At 43.9% G+C, this 21,737-nt stretch overlaps 1 protein-coding gene and 1 pseudogene across 1 annotated transcript; both read left to right on the forward strand.

Annotated features, from left to right (window-relative positions):
• Positions 1 to 1,260: 1,260 nt before the first annotated feature.
• Positions 1,261 to 3,386, forward strand: LOC147979549 (uncharacterized). Its single transcript, XM_087515261.1, has 2 exons — positions 1,261 to 2,308; positions 3,382 to 3,386. The coding sequence occupies exons 1-2, from the start codon at positions 1,261 to 1,263 to the stop codon at positions 3,384 to 3,386; spliced, it is 1,053 nt and encodes a 350-aa protein (XP_087371387.1).
• Positions 3,387 to 4,695: 1,309 nt separating this feature from the next.
• Positions 4,696 to 8,852, forward strand: LOC147979550 (uncharacterized; annotated as a pseudogene).
• The last annotated feature ends 12,885 nt before the right edge of the window (positions 8,853 to 21,737 follow it).

The raw sequence follows: 21,737 nt of genomic DNA on the forward strand, positions 1-21,737 counted from the left end.
GCTCCAACACCATTTTACTCCATCAAAATTTTGACATTTTGGCATCTTTGCCTAGGCCTTCCACCATATCATCCGCAAAACCACCATATCCTTCCGCAACCTAACCCTTTTTGCTCCATTTAGCATTTGTGGTTGTTTGAGTGGTGACTTGAGTCTCCTAAGGTGTATCGGCTACTTAGGGATGGTTGCTTCTTCATCATCCATCACCACCACTTCCACATTGCCATCTCCGCTACCACCATTTGACTTTTTCCCTTGAGATTTTGAGTTCGCGGTTTTTACCGTTTCCTAAGGTGTTTCGGCTACTTAGGGACGAGTCTCCGTCATCTTGGTATCTACATCAAGAACACCGCCACTCACCATCTTCAAGGACGGTAACCTCAACAACACCATTGTACATTCCCCCTTGCAATTGCATTGATAACCCCTAGCCCCTTTTGCGTCACTTGCCTATCGAGACTAGCCATTTGAGTATTGCCGACAACGTTACTTGTGCACATTAGTGATCTACACCTTCCATTGCATACATACCATATCATATTGGTATCATCATATCATCTCTTGTGTCACAAGATTGTTCCGCATATACACAATTGCTATCTTGGTTTGTGCATTTCGCATAGTGGCCATATCAACAAAAAAAGAGAATAAGCTTTTAAGCAAAAGAAAAGAGAGCAAAGAGCTTGTAAGCAAGTGCCATAGCATCATACCACATTGCGCATAAGATTGTCATATCCGATCATCTTGGATCACCTTGAGAAGAACAACGGGAACATCATACACATAGCATACCTGGGATAGAAAGCTCATACATTTTGCATCTTATAGGTTGTGCACAAGTGTCGTATCCGCCTATTGAGCAATCATGCTAGCGTCTCTCTTGAGTTGTGCAACACGAGCGTTTTTCATGGATTACACATTTTGTGCTCATTCCTTGGTTGCACGCCCCCATTTATCTATCCGTGTGTGTGTTTCCGTGTGCCACATATTGCTATTGGTCTACTTGTTTCACTTGCGAATTTGTGAATCTTTTCCAACATTATTGACTCTTGCTAACATTTTGCATAAAAAATTTGTGCCACTATCCTCACCAAGCTCCTCCTTAAGCTTTACTTGATAGGTGTGAGTGAACAAGTCTGGTACCAATTCCACTATTCTTTCATCTCACATTGAGTGATACGAGATACATCCTCAACTTTGGGAAAAGGTAGCTTGATATTGTTTATCTCATTTCCTACTCTCCTTTGCTCGAGTTTTGTGATGGATAGGCAAGGCATTTCACCTCCGGTCTACAACCACGACAACGAGTTCGATGCTATGAAGAACGTCATCGACGCCAAGATGGACAAGCAAATGGAGGATCTCAAGGCCCTCATCAAGAACCGCAAGCGGTCTTCCTCATCTTCGAGAAGACGCTCAAGTGCAAAGACTTCCGTGCTACCATCTCCGGCAAGTACACACAAGCATCGACATCGACAAGACCATGAAGAGCGACCTATTGGACGAGAGTTGGCTTCTCTGCCACCCCCGAGCACACGGGCCCTCGACCCCCGTCCACACGCGACCCCGTGCACACGACCTCCAGCACCCCCGTGCACACGGGCCATACAGTACAGCAACATTGACTACAAGGCTACGGCTTCTTCAACACCTTTGGCATCTTCACCAAGTGACTTCAAGGCATCTTCGCCTTCGGACGTACGGCATCTTCGCCTACCCCACGAGCTCAAGTCCACTACTCCCTCCAGCTACTACGACCTCGACACCAACCACGAGATTCCTTTCTATGGGACACTAGAACCCGAGGAGTATCTCGAGTGGGAGCGTTTGATGGACGACTACCTCAAGCTACATCAAGTCCCTCCCGAAGATCAAGTGAAGTGTGCCTCAAGAAACTTCCACGACTACGCGTCCACATGGTGGCTTCACACACCTTCGGAGAGCTACGACATCAGTTGGCCCAATACGAAGAGACTTTTGCGGCGAGAGTTCGTGCCTCCAACCTACACGGAACAACTTCTACACCAATTGGAGAACACCATCCAAGGATCCAAGTCCATCGACGAGTACTTCAAGGACATGAACTTGCGACATGCCGGCGTGGACGACCCCATGGCAATGAAGTTCCACTTCATGATGGGATTGAACAACGACATCTCCAAGCCTATCTTCCTCGAGAACTACAAGTCCCTCGACGACAACTACATTGGTGCTCTCAAGGCGGAACAAGAACTCATGAAGGCCAAGGCTTCTCCACCTCAAGCACACTTCTCGAAGACCAAGCTCCAACACGACGAGCATGAGGCTAGTGCCACCACGATGTCCAAGCCCGACGAGCTCCAAGATGATGCTCCCAAGTTCGACTTCACCGCCATCCCTCTTTGTGGCATTAATGATGTCGAGTCTCCTATGACTCTTTTTCAAGACGGTGCGGCGACGATTTCAACTACGGAGACCTTCAACAACCAAGCTTTGGAGGCGAGCGACACGGTGGCGAGCAAGGATGATGCTTCCATCTTAGGAGGCGAGAGTGATGATGTGCCATCTTCAGCCTTTATCCATGGCGACGGCGATGAGATGGTTGAGTATGTCACCTCGACCACGGCGACGCATGATGACTTGAGTGACTTTTGCCACCATATTGAGAGTGAGAGTGACTTCACCACTAGCCCCATATATGATGTGTTTCCACAATTCCCATGTGAGGAGAGCCACACCCCCCACCTCTTGAGTGAGAAGAGTGACTCCACCATATGTGAGTTTGAGTGCACCTATTGAGGGAGTGAGTGAACCATCACATAGAGAGAGTGGGGTAGTTGATAGGGCATGTGAGGCCACTATGATTTCTAACGACTTGACCTCTACCTCTATTGTGTCTTCTCATTTGGTGTTAGGTCCCTTATATGATGACGCGCCGATTCTCGACGACTTCATCCTACCTTTGGACAAGACGATGGCCATGGTGGAATGTGATGCACCCCCACGTGGTTCCATCAAGATGACGATGACCACCATTTGGTCTTTCCCACCTCACCCACACCACATGAGTGGAATGACAAAGGTAACATAGGTGAAGGTGATGCTCTAGTCCCACTAGTGGACATTCTTGATGTTGATTGCTTGCATGATGTTGATCAACTTATTTCCATGCTTCATGCTAGTGTGACTTCCCCATGCGATGATTTACCCATTTATGATGAGTATGATGATTGCCATGTGGAGTCTATTAGTTGTGATGCCATGTTACATAGGATTTCTTGTGCTAATTCTCTCGGTCACATCATGTTTGCCAATCCGCTTGACTTGTCATATGCTATGCATGAGATCAATCATATGTCATATTTGCAATCTCTTCATAGTGACTATGCATATGCCATTCAGATTAACCGAATTTGCACTTATGGCATAGATGACAAGCCCACGGTTATTGGCATTTGTTTTTCTTGTGATGATATTGATATGCTCCCTTTGCATCATGTCTCTCATATGCCATGCCATGACCACCTAGCTGCGGATATGCATTGTTTTGGATGTTGTCCATTTTCTCCATATGATGTTTCCGATATTGCTCATGAGGAGACCCCCATAGTTCCCTCATACATTTTAGGAGATTTTGACCCATCCCATCCATTGCATGATCCTCATACTTGTGTGCACAATATGCTTTCCATGAATAAACATGCTATTGATGTGCCATATACTTGTATGCTAAATTTGCATCCCCATCGTGTCATACACCATAACTATTCTTTCATGATGGATGACATGTTCTTATACCATGCATCAAATTTCTTTGAACGATGCTTATCTTGTGCTAACTCACACGTGCACATACACATCATGATGGATGATGTGTACATTTACCACGCACACAATTTCTTTGCTTTGTGTCTCTTTTGTGTAGGTACCCATGAATACTTGTCAACCTCGCAATCCCACGAGTTGACAAAATGAGCTCTAGAGAGCAATGATGACTTGGGATCCCATGGATTGTCTTTCCCACCGCTCTCTTCGCGCAAAGACTTCGCACATTTCTTCTACATGACCCTCACTTGGCTATGGGTTATTGTCCATTACATATTATATGCCCATCTTGCCATGTTCACTTTGCATGATATGCTCATTCCTATGCCTTTGCCATGCATTTGTGACCAATGCTTTGCATTACACATGATGATTGATTCTAGTACTTCTATGTGTATTTGCAAGCTTGGTGGAGATATCACTTGTTATTGCCACATTTGCTTTGTGCCCCATACCTATGATGTTACTATGATCTTGCTTTGCGTTCGTGCTTGCGATATGTCATGTGCATTGCCTATGCCTATGATTTACTCACATGACATGATTGCCATGATTTCCTCTAGTATGTTGCATCTTTGCACTACTAGCTTGCACGACTTGATTACTATGATTGCTTGCCTTGTTGCATCACCGATGATTCATACTTGCTCACTTCATGCGGTTGATGACAACCATCTACATGCTTTGCACATGATTGTTATTGCTTCTTGTCATATATCTCCGTGTGTTGCCTCTCTCATGCTAGATGATTTGCCATGTATTGAGTGCAATTATGCCTTTAGTCTTGATAATGAGTTTGCCCCCACAGCATTCTCACATATATTTGGAGATTTTGACATATTCCTTATGAAGCATGCTTGTCTTACCTCTTTGCACCATATACCTAGTGCCATGAATATTGCCATTGTTGCATCATATTCTTCACGCACTTGTGCTTCTAATGGTTATGTGCAAGAGAAGAGAACCATCATGATGGATGATGTGTTTATCTACCATGCGCATACGTTCTTTCTTTTGTTGTGTGCATGTGTAGGATACTTGGACTTCGTGTCAACTTCCACGTCACGTGAGTTGACAATCCGAGCTCTTGAGAGCGAACCACCTTCTACCATGATGGTTCTACATCGCACTTGCTTGTACTTCGGCATTGTGAAGGACGCACAAGAACATGCTTTCAAGGTGATATCCTTCTCTTTTGAGAACCCCCAAACCATGAGCATGCATATTGTGGATCATACTACTTGTGTTGCTTGCACCATGCGACTTATTTGTCATCTTGGACCCCTTGCTTGCGCACATGTTAGAGATCTTGCTTCCACTTGTCATTTTCAAAATTCCATGCATCATGATATATATGCCTTGTGTGTTTCATCCAATTCTTGGATTACTTGCTCCTATCACATGTTTGGTTGCAACAATGTCATCACTTCACATATGCCATGTCCCATTGACTGCTACATGCTTGACTTGATTTCCTCATGCATATTGAACAATTGCTCCTTCCTTTGTGTTGAGTGCCACAATATCTTCACTACACCGTATGCACATTAGGCTTGGATTGTCTTGCACATGCCCCATGTGTTTAGACATCTCATTATACTTGGTGTTGTGAATGATTCCTATGCCTACCATAGAACTTTTGTTGAGCACATTGCGCCTTCTTGCTATGATCTTGAGGTTGATGCTTGTTCACTTGTCACACATATTAGCATCTGTACCTCCCATTTGCATACTTGTTTGCATGATGTCCTTGATTGTGCTCACCTTATATGCTTAAATGCCATTCCACACTTCTTTGTCAAACCATATGCTATGCTTGATGACAACACTTGTTGGGTGAATCACCTCTTGAATGCTTGGTTTTACTCTTACGCCAACCACATTTGTTTTTCCAAGTGCTTGTTATCTTTGCTCCTTTTGAAGGAATTACAAGACGGTACGACATCGGAGAGTGCCCATTTGGAACTACAAGATGATGAATGCTTGGTGATCGTCCACTACTACACGGCAACATCACCTCTTTCCCATGGTGATTTGGATTTCGATCCGAGGTCGGATCTTTCCCAAGGGGGAGGGGATGATGCGGAGCATCCTATGGACATCACCATGTCAAGAGTCCATTTGGCAAGTGACACGTGCCACATCTACTTCATACATACAAAGGTGAATCATCTCCTTTACATGTGTCCACGTGTACCTTTCGAGGATGGTATACTACTTGACCCCTCTCTCGTGTGCATACATAGGTGTGAGCGGAGCTACACATTCATCGAGGAGGAGTCGAAGAAGAAGATAACATCTACACCATCCAAGAGGGAAGCCTGGAAGCGGAGAAGGAAGCGCCAAGAAGAAGGCAGCAGCTCCCAGGCGACCCCATGCCCACGGGCCCCTCCGACCCCGTGCCCACGGGCCTCCCAGGCTGGCGGTCTTGAAGACCCCGTGCGCACGGGCGTGTACCGTGCCCACGGGACCCCCGTGCCCACAGGCCTCACGGACCCCGTGCGCACGGGCCCTTGCCTCAGGTCTCTGGATACCCCGTGCGCACAGGCTCCACTTACCCCGTGCACACGGGGCCCCCTGTGTGATGCTGCGGGCTTTGCCCTTGTTTTACCATTTCGCCCCCACTTATCCCTCTCTTTACCTAGGACTACATATACTCCTTCATCTCCTCCATTTAGACATAGCTAAGAATAGATCTAAACACTAGAGCTTAGCTCATGTATCTCCCCTTGTGGGATTCCTCTTGAGAGAGAAACACTCCATTGGAGTTCAAGGCCTCCATTGGAGAAGATCCCTAGTGGATAAAGCCCCCCTTGAGGGAAGGTTCTATCTAGATCATCAAGCCCTCATCTCCTTCATAGGATTTGGGATGAACTCTACCATGTATCTTATTTCCCTTTGATTGTTCATGTACCTTGTGGATCTTGTGTGTTTGATTATCTAGTGGATGTGTGATTGGACTTGTTCTTGAGTGTTCCCCTTGTTTTCCCTCTTGTGTTCTTCTTGTTCTTGGGATTCCCCCTCCAATTCATGAAAGATCTCCACTTAGGGTTCCACCCTATACCAGGGGATCAATTGTAGCTCTTTTTGATATGTAAGAGTGTCGAACCCAACGAGGAGCAGAAGGAAATGACAAGTAGTTTCCAGTAAGGTGATGTCTGCAAGTGCTGAAATTGTAAGTAGCGGGGTAGTTTGATAGCAAGATAATTTGTAATGAGCAAGTAACGATAGTAGTAACAAAAGTGCAGCAAGGTAGCCCAATCCTTTTAGGGCAAAGGACACGCCAAAATGGTCTCTTATAATAAGCAAAGCGTTCTTGAGGGTACACGAGAATTTCATCTAGTCACTTTCATCATGTTGGTTCAATTCGTGTTCGCTACTTTGATAATTTGATATGTGGGTGGACCGGTCCTTAGGTGTTGTTCTTAATTGAAAAAGCCTCCTACTTATGATTAACCCTCCCACAAGCATCCGCAACTACGAGAAATGTATTAAGAATAAATTCTAACCGTAGCATTAAACTTTTGGATCCAATCGGTCCCTTACGGAATAGTGCATAAACTAGGGTTTAAGTTTCTGTCACTCTCGCAACCCATCATCTAATTTCTACTCCACAATGCATTCCCTTAGTCCCAAATATGGTGAAGTGTCATGTAGTCAATGTTCACATGACACCACTAAGGGAATCAAAACATACATACTATCAAAATATCAAACACATATCAAATTCACATGATTACTTGCAACCTGATTTCTCCCATGACCTCAAGAACAAAGGTAACTACTCAAAAATGAAAAACATTCTCATGATCAGAGGGGTATTAAATAGCATATTTGATCTGAACATACAATCTTCCACCAAATAAACCATATGGTAATCAACTACAAGATTTAATCAACACTACTAGTCACCCACAAGTACCAATCTATAGTTCCGGTAACAAGATTGAACACAAGAGATGAACTAGGGTTTGAGAGGAGATGGTTCTGTTGAAGATTTTGATGGACATTGCCCTCCCCAAGATGGGAGAGTTGTTGGTGATGATGATGACGATGATTTCCCCCTCCAGGAGGGAAGTTCCCCCAGCGGAATCGCTTCGCCGGAGGGCAAAAGTGCTCCTGCCCAAGTTCCGCCTCGACGCACCAGCACTTCGTCCCGAAAGTCCTCCTCTTATTTTTTCTAGGTCAAAATGACTTATATACCAAAAGATGGGCACCGGAGGTGGGCCGAGGAGGCCACAACCCCCCAGGGCGCGTCAGGGGGCCCTGGCACGCCCAGGTGGGTTGTGCCCACCTGGTGGCCCCCCTCTGGTAGTTATTTGCTCCAATAATTCTTATATGTTCCATAAAAAATCCCCGTGAAGTTTCAGCTTGTTTGGAGTTGTGCAGAATAGGTAGCCTGATGTAGCTTTTCCAGGTCCAGATTTCCAGCTGCCAGAATTCTCCCCAGCGGTGTGTACCTTGCATATTATGAAAGAAAAGGCATTAGAATTACTCCAAAAAGCATTCTTATGGATAAAAATATCATAAATAAAAGTAAGAAAACATGATGCAAAATGGATGTATCAATCACTATGTTGTGCAGCATCTACATAAGGGAGTTACTGCTGCAAAATCCAAGAAACATTGACAAACTAGTTATGGCAGGATTTGCAAAATGGTTCAAGAACCATGTAAGCTTTTGAATTGCACTGTCAGTTTTTTTAATATATTGTGTACATAAGATGATCAGCTTGTCTATTTTCTAACCATATGCTAAGAGGATGCGGGGGGATGGGCAGGCGGTTGATGATGCCCTTTACGCACTAGCAATGGGTCTTGATACTCGGGTAAGACATTATGAATCTTGCGTTGTTGGAGATGTGCGCGACAACACCCTTGGAGCGACGAAGGCAGGAAGACACAAAATAGTGCCATCATGAGGACGGATAAGTACAACGAAGTGACAACTGAAATGTATGCTAACATAACATGCATTGTGCAATTATAGATATCTCCAATTTCGAGGTTCATCGGTGCATGGTTCTGTTGTACTGTCATTGGTATAACTTGTTTTCCAGGATCGCAAAACCCAGAGCTGAAGATTATTTCAAATCCATCAATGTCAAGGAGGCGTACCAGACCAACAAGCCTTTTATTTTGGAATATCAAGCAACATAAATATTCTTCTTGGAAGACACGTTTGAACGTAGCGATGACTGGAGAGTATTGCTGTAGCGACCAGACCTCAAACAGTCTGATCTCTGTGCTCAGGTGTCATCCCTGGATCAGTAATGCTGACACCACACAGTACTTGGAGGATTTATAACAGAGTAGCAATCACACACTTATTACAGCGAGTGTCTCAATAGAGAATTTATTACAATAAATATGGCTTAAGGCCATCTAATAACGATAACAGCGGAAGGCTTGGAAGATAAGTGAGTCCATCAACTCCAACGGCATCACTGAGTATAGAACCACGACCTAAAACTCCTTAATCGTCGTCTAAAAAGTCTGCAACAATAACGTTGCAGCCCGAAACGGGTCAGCACATGGAATATGCTGGCAAGGTAACACATAGAGAGTAATGGAATGAACAGCTATACTATATGCATATTTGGCTGGTGGAAAGCTCTATGATTACACTTTTGCGAAAAGCCAATTTTTCCCTACTGCAAAGGAATAAATTTTATTTAACTATCATGGTAGTTGTTAAACATTGAGAATGGTTGACAGCATTCTCAATCCCAATTAAGCATCATCATTTAAACAAAACCCAACAAAATTAAATTTTAGAGTAACATGTTGAGATTCACATGATAATCCAAGTACTAGATACTCAAGATGTCCATAACCGGGGACACGGCTAACCATGATTAGTTTATACACTCTGCAGAGGTTTGCGCACTTTTCCCCATAAGACTCGATCGCCTCCGTTTGGTTTCTCGCACTACAGGGTGTTTGAGAAGACGGATGACCGAGACATAGTCTTTCAGAAGCGCTAGCACCTTACGATGGATAGACCGTTACACCTACTTTCCCCTACATCTGCTAGTCTACCCTGTAAGAGTTCGCACGACTTAATCAACTATGCTAGAGCCCATAATAGCTTGTGGCTGCACACGAAAGTTTCTAGTATGAAAAATCTCATGATCCCTTTGGGCCTGGGTGGCGGTCCATAAAGAAAAACAAGCAATCCTGGAATACCCAGGTACCTCAATCCACCTTAGATAAACCATTAATTAACAAACTCACATCTGTCATGGATATCACTCACCCAATCCACGTCTACTAGCATAGCATGGCATAATAGGCAAACGTAGAAGTAACTCCCAAAGGTTTGATAATATAACAGGTAATAGGTACTACCTCAACTACTTCCCATCGCACAATTTAATTAGATCCTAATCATGCAATGTTTGAGGATTGATCTAATGCAATCAAACTGGGTAGTAGGAGGTATGATCAAAGTGTTACTTGCCTTGCTGATGATCCGCGAAACCTAGAGATTCGAAGTAACAGGCGGCGTACTCCGGGTATTCTATTGCAGACAAACAAACAAGCATACAATAAGTATTCATCTAATGCACGGGTAAAACTCAAATAAGAGATCTAACCAGAAGGTTCAACTTAAGAACTCCGGTTTGCAAAAAGAATCAAATCAAACGAAGCAACGAAAGTCAAACGGCAAAAGAAACAGGCTTCGTTTACTATTCTGGATCTAGGGCAATTTTTATAGTGGCAAAAACTTGTTTAAGTTGGTTAAACGGATAGAGGGTTTCGAGACGAAACTCCAGGCGCTTGAATTGCCTGATTCAGATAAACGAGCGAAAAGTTATACTAAAATGAAAATCGGATCAGGAATCACGATCAGAAAAATCGCGGATTTAATCCGAGAAAAAGAAAAACGACGAACACTCACTAGAATGAACGAATGGACGAACGCTCGCTATTTAAATAAATCAGAAAACCGATCTATTAGAAAAAAACCAAAACTAAGAAAAACCGCGACTTTTTTTTAAAAAAAAGAACGGGCGGCGAAAACGAGGTTGACCTCGGGCGGCGGGTCCGGCGGCGGGCGGCAGCAGCGCGGCTAGGGTTAGGGTTTCGGGCGCGGTGGGCTGGCGGCGGCTGATGGGCTCGGCGGTTCGGTCGGGCAGCTTATAAAGGCTACCCCCGGGCGGAGTCCCGCTCGGGTACGGCCCGAAGTCGGTTCGCGTTTATTTATTTATTTATTTCAAGCAGAAAAACAAATAAAAGAAATACTAAACGGACTCCAAAAATCCCGAAATAAATTTTCCCGGGCTTCTAAAATCAAGCCGCACAAGGTGAACATTTATTTGGGGCCTAAATGCAATTTTGAAAAAACGCACATTTTTCCTAAATTCAAATAAAATACCGAAAAACTCCGAAATAAAATCTTATTTGATTTTATTATTAAATCCTCAATATTTCTTTATTTTGGGAAAGTCGTTTTATTCCCTCTCTCATATTTTTGTAATAGAAATAATTGATGATAAAATAATTAAAATCAAATGATCATATTCGCAAAATTTGAGAAAACTCAAATATAAAAATAACGAAATCCCGAACTCTCTCCGTGGGTCCTTGAGTTGCGTGGAATTTCTAGGATCAAAAACAAAAGTAAATAAAATATGATATGCAATGATGATCTAATGTATAACATTCCAAATTGAAAATTTGGGATGTTACAAACCTACCCCCCTTAAGATGAATCTCGCCCTCGAGATTCGGGTTGGCTAGAAAATAGGTGAGGGTGGTCCTTGAGCAAATCTTCCTCTCGCTCTTAGGTGGCTTCATCCTCTGTGTGGTGGTTCCACCGAACCTTACAGAACTTGATAACCTTGCTGCGGGTGACTCGACTGGCATACTCTAGAATCTTAACTGGTTTCTCCTCATAGGTCAAATCGTTATCCAACTGAATTGCTTCCAATGGCACTGTGTCTCTCAAGGGTATGTCAGCCATCTCCGCGTGGCACTTCTTCAACTGAGAAACGTGGAACACATCATGAACTCCTGACAATCCTTCAGGCAATTCCAACTTGTAGGCCACTTCTCCCATACGTTCCAATACTCGGTATGGTCCTACAAATCGTGGCGCTAACTTTCCTTTAACACCAAAGCGCTTTGTTCCCTGAAGTGGGGATACTCGAAGATAAGCTCTATCTCTAACTTCTAAACTGTGTCCTTGCATTTAGAATCTGCAACACTCTTTTTTCTGGACTGGGCTCTCTTGAGCCTATCGTGAATCAATTTCACCTTCTGTTCAGACTCCTTAATCAAGTCAGGTCCAAACAACTGGCGGTCTCCAACTTCATCCCACGACAACAGTTTCATGCACCTCCTTCTGTACAAGGCCTCGAAAGGGGCCATCTTTAAACTGGATTGATAGCTGTTGTTGTAAGAGAATTCTGCATACGGCAAATTCTCGTCCCAACTAGATCCATAATCTAGCGCACAAGCTCTCAACATGTCCTCCAAAATCTGAGTGACTCTCTCGGTCTGTCCATCTATCTGTGGATGAAAAGCTGTGCTGAACTCTAGCCTGGTACCCAAAGTTTCGTGCAACTGATTCCAGAACTTTGAGGTAAACTGGGTTCCTCTATCTGATACTATACTCCTCGAAACTCCATGTAAGCATACAATCCTGGTCATGTATATCTTTGCCAACTTACCACTGGTGTAAGTGGTCTTTACCGGGATGAAATGAGCTACTTTCGTCAACCGATCAACTACAACCCAAATCGAGTCATAGCCTGAACGAGTCCTGGGTAATCCCGTGATAAAATCCATACCTAACTTATCCCACTTCCATTCGGGTATCGGTAATGGTTGTAGCAATCCTGCTGGCTTCTGATGCTCTGCCTTTACTCTCTGACATACATCACAAACTGCTACATACTCCGCAATATCTTTCTTCATTCCGGTCCACCAGAAAATATCCTTCAAATCCAAATACATCTTGGTATTTACTGGGTGAATCGAATACGGTGAATCGTGTGCCTCTTGCAGAATCAACCTCCTGATCTTCGGGTCATTGGGCACATAAACACGGTCTTCAAACCATAGGGTGTCGTGCTCATCCTCACGAAATCCTTTAGCCTTCCCTTCGCTCATTTTCTCCTTTATCAAGGCAATCTCCTTGTCAGTCTTCTGAGCTTCTCTGATTCTATCCATCAAAGTTGACTGAATCTCCAATGCTGCTACATAGCCTCTCGGAACTATTTCCAAACATAGCTCACGAAGATTTTCGGCTAACTTCCTTGGTAATTCTCCCGTCATTAGGGTGTTGACGTGGCTCTTATGGCTTAATGCGTCAGCTACTACATTAGCCTTTCCGGGATGGTAATGCAATCTCCTATCATAATCCTTGATGAGCTCCAACCATCTCCTTTGTCTGAGGTTCAACTCCTTCTGCATGAAAATGTATTTCAAACTCTTGTGATCCGTGTACACCTCACAATGATTTCCAATGAGGAAATGTCTCCATGTGTTCAATGCATGCACTACGGCTGCTAACTCCAAATCATGCGTAGCATAATTCAATTCATGCGGTTTAAGCTATCTTGAGGCATATGAAACAACTCTCCCTTCCTGCATAAGCACTGCTCCAAGTCCCCGACATGAAGCGTCGCAATACACCTCATAATCCTTGGTCTGGTCTGGCAAAATCAACACTGGTGAAGTAACCAAACATTTCTTCAACTCCTGGAAACTAGCCTCACACTCCTCGGTCCATATGAACTTGGTATCCTTCTTTAATAACTTAGTCATAGGTTTTGCAATCTTGGAGAAATTCTCAATAAATCTCCGGTAGTATCCTGCGAGTCCAAGGAAACTCCGGATCTCGCCAATTGTGGTTGGTGCTTCCCACTTGGTCATGGTATCAACTTTAGTAGGATCTACTGATATACCTTCTCCGGATATAACGTGTCCGAGGAATCCTACTTCCTTCAACCAAAACTCACATTTGCTGAACTTGGCATACAACTGATGTTCTCTGAGCTTCTCAAGTACCAATCGCAAATGTTCCTTATGCTCCTCTTCATTCTACGAGTAAACCAGGATATCATCAATGAACACCACGATGAACTTATCCAAGAACTCCATAAACACTTTGTTCATTATGTTCATAAAATAGGCAAGTGCGTTAGTCAGACCAAATGACATAACGGTATACTCGTACAACCCATACCTGATGGTAAAAGCTATCTTAGGTATATCCTGTTCTCGAATCTTCAACTGGTGGTATCCTGATCGCAGATCGATCTTGGAAAATACCTTAGCTCCTTGCAATCGATCAAACAAATCATTTATCATTGGTAGTGGGTACTTGTTCTTGATCGTTACTTCATTCAACCCACGATAGTCAACAACCATCCTTAACGATCCATCCTTTTTCTCCACTAGAAGTACTGGTGATCCCCAAGGCGACGAACTTGGGCGAATGTAACCTTTATCTAGTAACTCCTTAATCTTCTTCTTAATTTCCACCAAATCTTTTGCAGGCATCCTGTATGGTCTCTTCGATATTGGCCCTATGCCTGGCAATAGCTCAATCAAAAACTCAATATCTCTATCCGGTGGCATGCCTGGCAACTCTTCTAGAAATACTTCAGGGAAATCCCTTACCACTGGTACTTCCTCCTGCACAACTCCTGTTAAACAATTTACTTGAGTCCCTTTTGGCACATGTCGGGATACATACTTGATCCTTCTCCCTTCTGGGGTGGTAAGAAAAATTGACTTACTGGCGCAATCGATGTTTCCTCCATACATCGACAGCCAATCCATACCCAGAATTACATCCAATCCTTGTGATTCCAAAATGTTTAAATCCAAGGGAAACACATGCCTACCTATACTCAATGGCACTTGAAAACATCCTTGACTGGCCATATACTCCGCTCCTGTGAGCTTACTAGCATAGGTGTTCTAAGAACCTTAGTGGGCAGGTTATACTTATCCACAAATCCCCTTGATATGTATGAATGTGATGCACCAGTATCAAAAAGAACGAGTGCAGTAAATGACTTAACCAAAAACTTACCGATTACGGCATCCGGCTGCTCTTCAACCTCCTCCATGTTAACATGGTTCACCTGTCCCCTGTTGAAAGGGTTTGGCTTCTTCCCAGAGCTTCCATTGCCATTCTAGCCTTCAGGACATTCATTGGCATAATGTTCGGTCTTCTGGCACTTAAAGCAAGTGACTTGGCTCAGGCCCTTCTTGGCTGGGGTTGATGGGTTGGTGCGGTTCTGGCCGTTGCTTCCTCCATTGCCATTACCATTCTTGGTGCCCTTGTGATTGTGCGAGCTACCTCCTCCATGGGTATGCTGAAAATGTCCTCCCGATCTAGGGGTAAAACGTGGCTTCTGCTGGGCTCCAGAATTGTACTTCCCTTATCCATACTTCCTCTTGCGGTTCTCAATTTGCTGCTGCTTGCCTTCGATCATAAGAGCACGGTCTACCAACTCCTGGTAGTTGTTGAAGGTTGCTACCATCAACTGCATGCTCAACTCATCATTCAGTCCTTCTAGAAACTTCTCCTTCTTAGCTGCATCCGTAGCAACGTCATCTGGGGCATAACGTGCTAATTTACTAAAGTCCTCCACATACTGGCCAACTGTTCGTCCTCCTTGGCGCAAGTTGCGAAACTCGCGCTTCTTCATGGCCATAGCTCCTGCTGAAACATGGGCAGTACGAAAAGCCTGCTGAAACTGGTCCCATGTGACAGTGTCGACAGGGAAGTGGCTATGAAATTCTCCCACCATGATGCTGCGGGTCCTTCTAGTTGATGTGCGGCAAACTTCACCTTCTCCGCATCTGTGCATCCTGTTGTGGTCAACTCTCTAGCTATCTTGCGAAGCCAATCATCTGCTACTATTGGCTCGGTGCTACTGGAAAACACCGGCGGATTCAACCTAAGAAAACGGGCTAAGTGATCAACAGGTGGTGGTGGTGGTGGGTTGTTGTTGTTCCCCTGATTCTGATTCTGGACTAGCAACTGCATCAATGTGTTCTGCTGCTGGATCAACTGGGTGAGCTCCGGTGGAAAGGTAAATCCGGGGTCACGTCTCGGAGGCATCTAAGGGTTTAGAAAAGATGAGAGTTAAGAATAGAGGGGGTCTAAAGAGAAAACACTACCCATATGCACATGAGGCAAAAGCAAACAATTCACTTCATTCAATCAAACAAGGGCATACAATCGATCTAACTATCACAAAAGTGCTCGGACTACTGTATTTACATGGTGCACTACTACTACTGATGAGGTGGTCTACTAGAAATATTCTTCGGTTGCAGACTCCATGATATCTGCTCCGGCTTCATCAACATAGTCATCATCGCTATCATTTGGGTCCGAGTCGGTGTCGTCGATGATGATGTAGTCTTCTGGGCGAATCTCCTTGGGTTCTTCGTCTTCATCTACTGGTGTAGGGTCTCCCATAAATATCCCGATCTTCTTGATCAGATCGTCATTCTTCTCCACCAATACTTCGATTTCCTCTTCATAATCTTCACGTGTAGCCTTAAGTTCTTCCTCCCGTTCCTTGATTCTTGTCCTTGCCTTCTTCAGATCTATCATCTCGGCGCACATCTGGTTCTCCTGTCGTCGAATGTGCTGGTTTAACTCCTGGATAAAAGCTGCAATTGATCTATCCTTTCTGGTGCTGATCATCTCCCAGTGCTCATCTCGGCGCCCACAAATCTGGTAGATAGTATCCTTGAGATCATTGCGGTAGACTTCTCCAATGCGTCCCATGGCGATATGAGCTGCCATGCTCTTTCCTAGACTCCAAGTTGGCGCATCAAAAGAAAACTCTATGGACTCAGTGACTGGCATGAACGTCCTTCCTGGAACTTGAACTTGAATCATCCAGCGCTCTTCTTCAGGTAAAGTGGCATTGTAGGTTCCGGTGAAGCTTGGTACTCCTATGTTCAGGTATCTAGTGACTTCCTTCATGTGACGTCCAAAGGGTGTATCGTCATCCGGTTGCGTGAACTTGTTATGAGAGGTCAGAAGAGAAGAGAGTGAATAGTGATCTAGGTCTTTAGCTTAGTGGTCGTGTCCTACAGTCAGCGTGTGCTCTGATACCATCTCTGTAGCGACCAAACCTCAAACAGTCTGATCTCTGTGCTCAGGTGTCATCCCTGGATCAGTAATGCTGACACCACACAGTACTTGGAGGATTTATAACAGAGTAGCAATCACACACTTATTACATCGAGTGTCTCAATAGAGAACTTATTACAATAAATATGGCTTAAGGCCATCTAATAACGATAACAGCGGAAGGCTTGGAAGATAAGTGAGTCCATCAACTCCAACGGCATCACTGAGTATAGAACCACGACCTAAAACTCCTTAATCGTCGCCTGAAAAGTCTGCAACATTAACGTTGCAGCCCGAAACGGATCACCATATGGATTATGCTGGCAAGGTAACACATAGAGTAATGGAATGAACAACTATACTATATGCATATTTGGCTGATGGAAAGCTCTATGGTTACAGTTTTGCGAAAAGCCAATTTTTCCCTACTGCAAAGGAATAAATTTTATTTAACTATCATGGTAGTTGTTAAACATTGGGAATGGTTGACAGCATTCTCAATCCCAATTAAGCATCATCATTTAAACAAAACCCAACAAAATTAAATTTTAGAGTAACATGTTGAGACTCACATGATAATCCAAGTACTAGATACTCAAGATGTCCATAACCGGGGACACGGCTAACCATGATTAGTTTATACACTCTGCAGAGGTTTGCGCACTTTTCCCCACAAGACTCGATCGCCTCCGTTTGGTTTCTCGCACTACAGGGTGTTTGAGAAGACGGATGACCGAGACATAGTCTTTCAGAAGCGCTAGCACCTTACGATGGATAGACCGTTACACCTACTTTCCCCTACATCTGCTAGTCTACCCTGTAAGAGTTCGCACGACTTAATCAACTATGCTAGAGCCCATAATAGCTTGTGGCTGCACACGGAAGTTTCTAGTATGAAAAATCTCATGATCCCTTTGGGCCTGGGTGGCGGTCCATAAAGAAAAACAGGTAATCCTGGAATATCCAGGTACCTCAATCCACCCAGATGTGTGTTTAAGTTTCCACCTTAGATAAACCATTAATTAACAAACTCACATCTGTCATGGATACCACTCACCCAATCCACGTCTACTAGCATAGCATGGCATAATAGGCAAACGTAGAAGTAACTCCCAAAGGTTTGATAATATAATAGGTAATAGGTACTACCTCAACTACCTCCCATCCCACAATTTAATTAGATCCTAATCATGTAATGTTTGAGGATTGATCTAATGCAATAAAACTGGGTAGTAGGAGGTATGATCAAAGTGTTACTTGCCTTGCTGATGATCCGCGAAACCTAGAGATTCGAAGTAACAGGCGGCGCACTCCGGGTATTCTATCGCAGACAAACAAACAAGCATACAATAAGTATTCATCTAATGCACGGGTAAAACTCAAATAAGAGATCTAACCAGAAGGTTCAACTTAAGAACTCCGGTTTGCAAAAAGAATCAAATCAAACGAAGCAACGAAATTCAAACGGCAAAAGAAACAGGCTTCGTTTACTATTCTGGATCTAGGGCAATTTTTACAGTGGCAAAAACTTGTTTAAGTTGGTTAAACGGATAGAGGGTTTCGAGACGAAACTCCAGGCGCTTGAATCGCCTGATTCCGATAAACGAGCGAAAAGTTATACTAAAACGAAAATCGGATCAGGAATCGCGATCAGAAAAATCGCGGATTTAATCCGAGAAAAAGAAAAACGACGAATGTTCACTAGAACGAACGAACGGACGAACGCTCGCTATTTAAATAAATCGGAAAACCGATCTATTTAAAAAAAACCGAAACTAAAAAACCGCTACTTTAAAAAAAACGGGCGGCAAAAACGAGGTTGACCTCGGGCGGCGGGTCCGGCGGCGACGGCGACGGTGGCGGGCGGCGGCGCGGCTAGGGTTAGGGTTTCGGGCGCGGTGGGCTAGCGGCGGCTGATGGGCTCGGCGGCGGCGGTCGGGCGGCTTATAAAGGCTGCCCCCGGGCGAAGTCCCGCTCGGGTACGGCCCGAAGTCGGTTCGCGTATTTTTTATTATTTATTTCACGCAGAGAAAGAAATAAAAGGAATACTAAAGGGACTCCAAAAATCCCGAAATAAATTTTCCCGGGCACAAGGTGAACATTTATTTGGGGCCTAAATGCAATTTTGAAAAACGCACATTTTTCCTAAATTCAAATAAAATAACGAAAAACTCCGAAATAAAATCTTATTTGATTTTATTATTAAATCCTCAATATTTCTTTATTTTGGGAAAGTCATTTTATTCCCTCTCTCATATTTTTGTAATAGAAATAATTGATGATAAAATAATTAAAATCAAATGATCCTATTCACAAAATTTGAGAAAACTCAAATATGAAAATAACGAAATCCCCAACTCTCTCCGTGGGTCCTTGAGTTGCGTGGAATTTGTAGGATCAAAACCAAAAGTAAATAAAATATGATATGCAATGATGATCTAATGTATAACATTCCAAATTGAAAATTTGGGATGTTACAATTGCAAAGGTTTCAGTAGAGGAATTCGTTTAATGAAGTTTCACAACAAGATGATGCTTACACTACTCCTGATGTACAATATTCCACTGATGTTCCTATTATCTTTTAGAACCATCACGTCAATGACGCTGGCGAAAAGATTACCTGTCGGGCTATGGACATACAAGAGTTGATCAATGAGAAGCCAACGTTCAAGGACATTGAGGATGAAGAACAAGATGACACTGTGGGGAATTACGATTTAGACTGATACACATGGCAAAGATGTTGACGCTGCTGCTATGGATGATACCTAGATTGCTTTTGTCGTATTTGCCTGTCAGAAGATGTTTTTTATCTACTATGTGAAATTGTGTTTTCTATGACAACTGAAACCTGATGAACTTGTTGTTTAGTATTTTTGTTGTGAGAACATCACTTGTTATGTATATTGATTTGTCTTTGGTGATTGTATGACGACTAAAACATGATGACATTGTTGTTTAGTTGTACTCATATTTGGCTGTGGAACTTGAATTTGATGACATAGTTTGCTATTGGACTGCAATTTGCTCGATGTCTTTGAATGGGAACAAAGCTGACCCGTCAGGGCCTTTGCTAATTTATTTATTAATTAGCAAAAGGGCCCCTGCTATTTATTTATTTATGAGCAAAAGAGGATACCCACTGATTTTCATTAATAGAAATCATTAGATGTTCACAACACTACGCCCAGCCTGCTAATCAGGTTTCATTCATTCTAGTTTTAGCAAACTGCTCATGTCATAGCCATTGAATACATCACGAGTGCTACACACACTGCAAATAAAGAGACAATCATCCTACAGAGCACATCGATTTTTCCCATTATCTTCACAAGCTCTTTCATCTCCTCATTGCTGTCAAGGTCGTTCAGCAGCTGTTGCTTGGCCATGATCAGAGGAACTACATGTTTAACCTTCTTCTCTACATCTTCCTCTTCTGCCGTTCCTTTAGTTACTTGTCCAACACCCCAACCTTCTAGTACTGGGATTCCTCGGCTAACCAAATAATCAGCGTAGTTGCACTCCCCCACATCAACAACTTCCCAGAAATACAAATCACACAAATCTTCCCTTTTCTACACGAATCAAATTGGAAGATCATCAACCAAACTATTAAAAAATCAGCAACTGAAAGCAGTAGAACAACACTTAAACATATTACTACCCCATGATTCGGGCATTTGTACAAGACCCGGCCAGGGTTGAGGATTTTGGTTGAGATGTGACGGATGACTTTGCATGATTTGCAGCAGTGGCACCACACCAATGGTAACGGGTTGCAATGAGCAACCGGCTGCGGTGCGTGTGCCGGCGGGGGTGTGATGAGACCCACAGGCAATGGTACAGGTGATGACTTGGTGCATATCTGGTTATTACCTGCTGCCAATGGACACGGTTGCTACTGCTAGAGCTTCTGATGCTAGGCAGAGTAAGTAGAGAAGAGGAGAAGCTAATGTTGGATATATCAGTTTCATTACTTGCAGAGTAGCACATCACCATATATAGTCACAGTCTAGGTTTGGATTCGAACCAGCTAGAGGAGCATGTCTCTATTTTATCTAAAACTCAGCAACGTCTCTTTACTGGTACACTAGCTTGTTATCTACGCCTTCTCAAGTCTTTGATTTTCTTTCTTTTTTTGCGAGGACGGAAGGAGGACGAAATTGAGAGTTCCTGGGACTCGAACCCAAGACCTCTTGGTTGAAAACCAAGGGTGCTACTCACTTAGGTGGTGAACGTTCCCTGGGAGGAGACATCAGACATACGCATTTGCCTCGTAGTTTTAGTTGCGACGCAAGATCGAATGGTCGTAGTTTAGGGAATGTTATCAGGTGAACGAGCCCAGTTTTCTTTTCTTCCTATATATAATAAAGTATGCTACTTCGTGTCGGCTTAGTCATCAAACGGTTGTGCCAACCTTGACCATTGGATTGACATTCAACATTTGTCGTGTTTCTTCAGTCTCTTCTTCCTCTAGCCAGCAAAGCCAAACCAGCGCCGGTGGGACCGCCTACTCCCGCCTCCTACGGTTGGCTGTGCTGCCGCGCACGCATCGTGGCCACATTGCACCCTAAAACTCTGCGCATCTTCCCCGGCCCCTATTCATTCCCGTCCGAGGCCTCACCATCGTTCTCTGCCTTGGTTTGCTCGCCGCGGCACCGCCCTCCGGTGTTGTCAACATGGTCAACAACCGAGAGGAATAAGGAGATGACCGTACATGGTGAGGATGACAGTAGGGACCCAGCAGTGCGCGCAGTTTTTTTGGGATGGAGAACGGTATCAACTGGGTTGTGCGGGAGCTGTGGCCCGT

The sequence above is a fragment of the Triticum urartu genome, chromosome 3A (assembly GCF_056163025.1).
Source record: "Triticum urartu cultivar PI428250 chromosome 3A, HENAU_Tu73, whole genome shotgun sequence".
Taxonomy (NCBI): domain Eukaryota; kingdom Viridiplantae; phylum Streptophyta; class Magnoliopsida; order Poales; family Poaceae; genus Triticum; species Triticum urartu.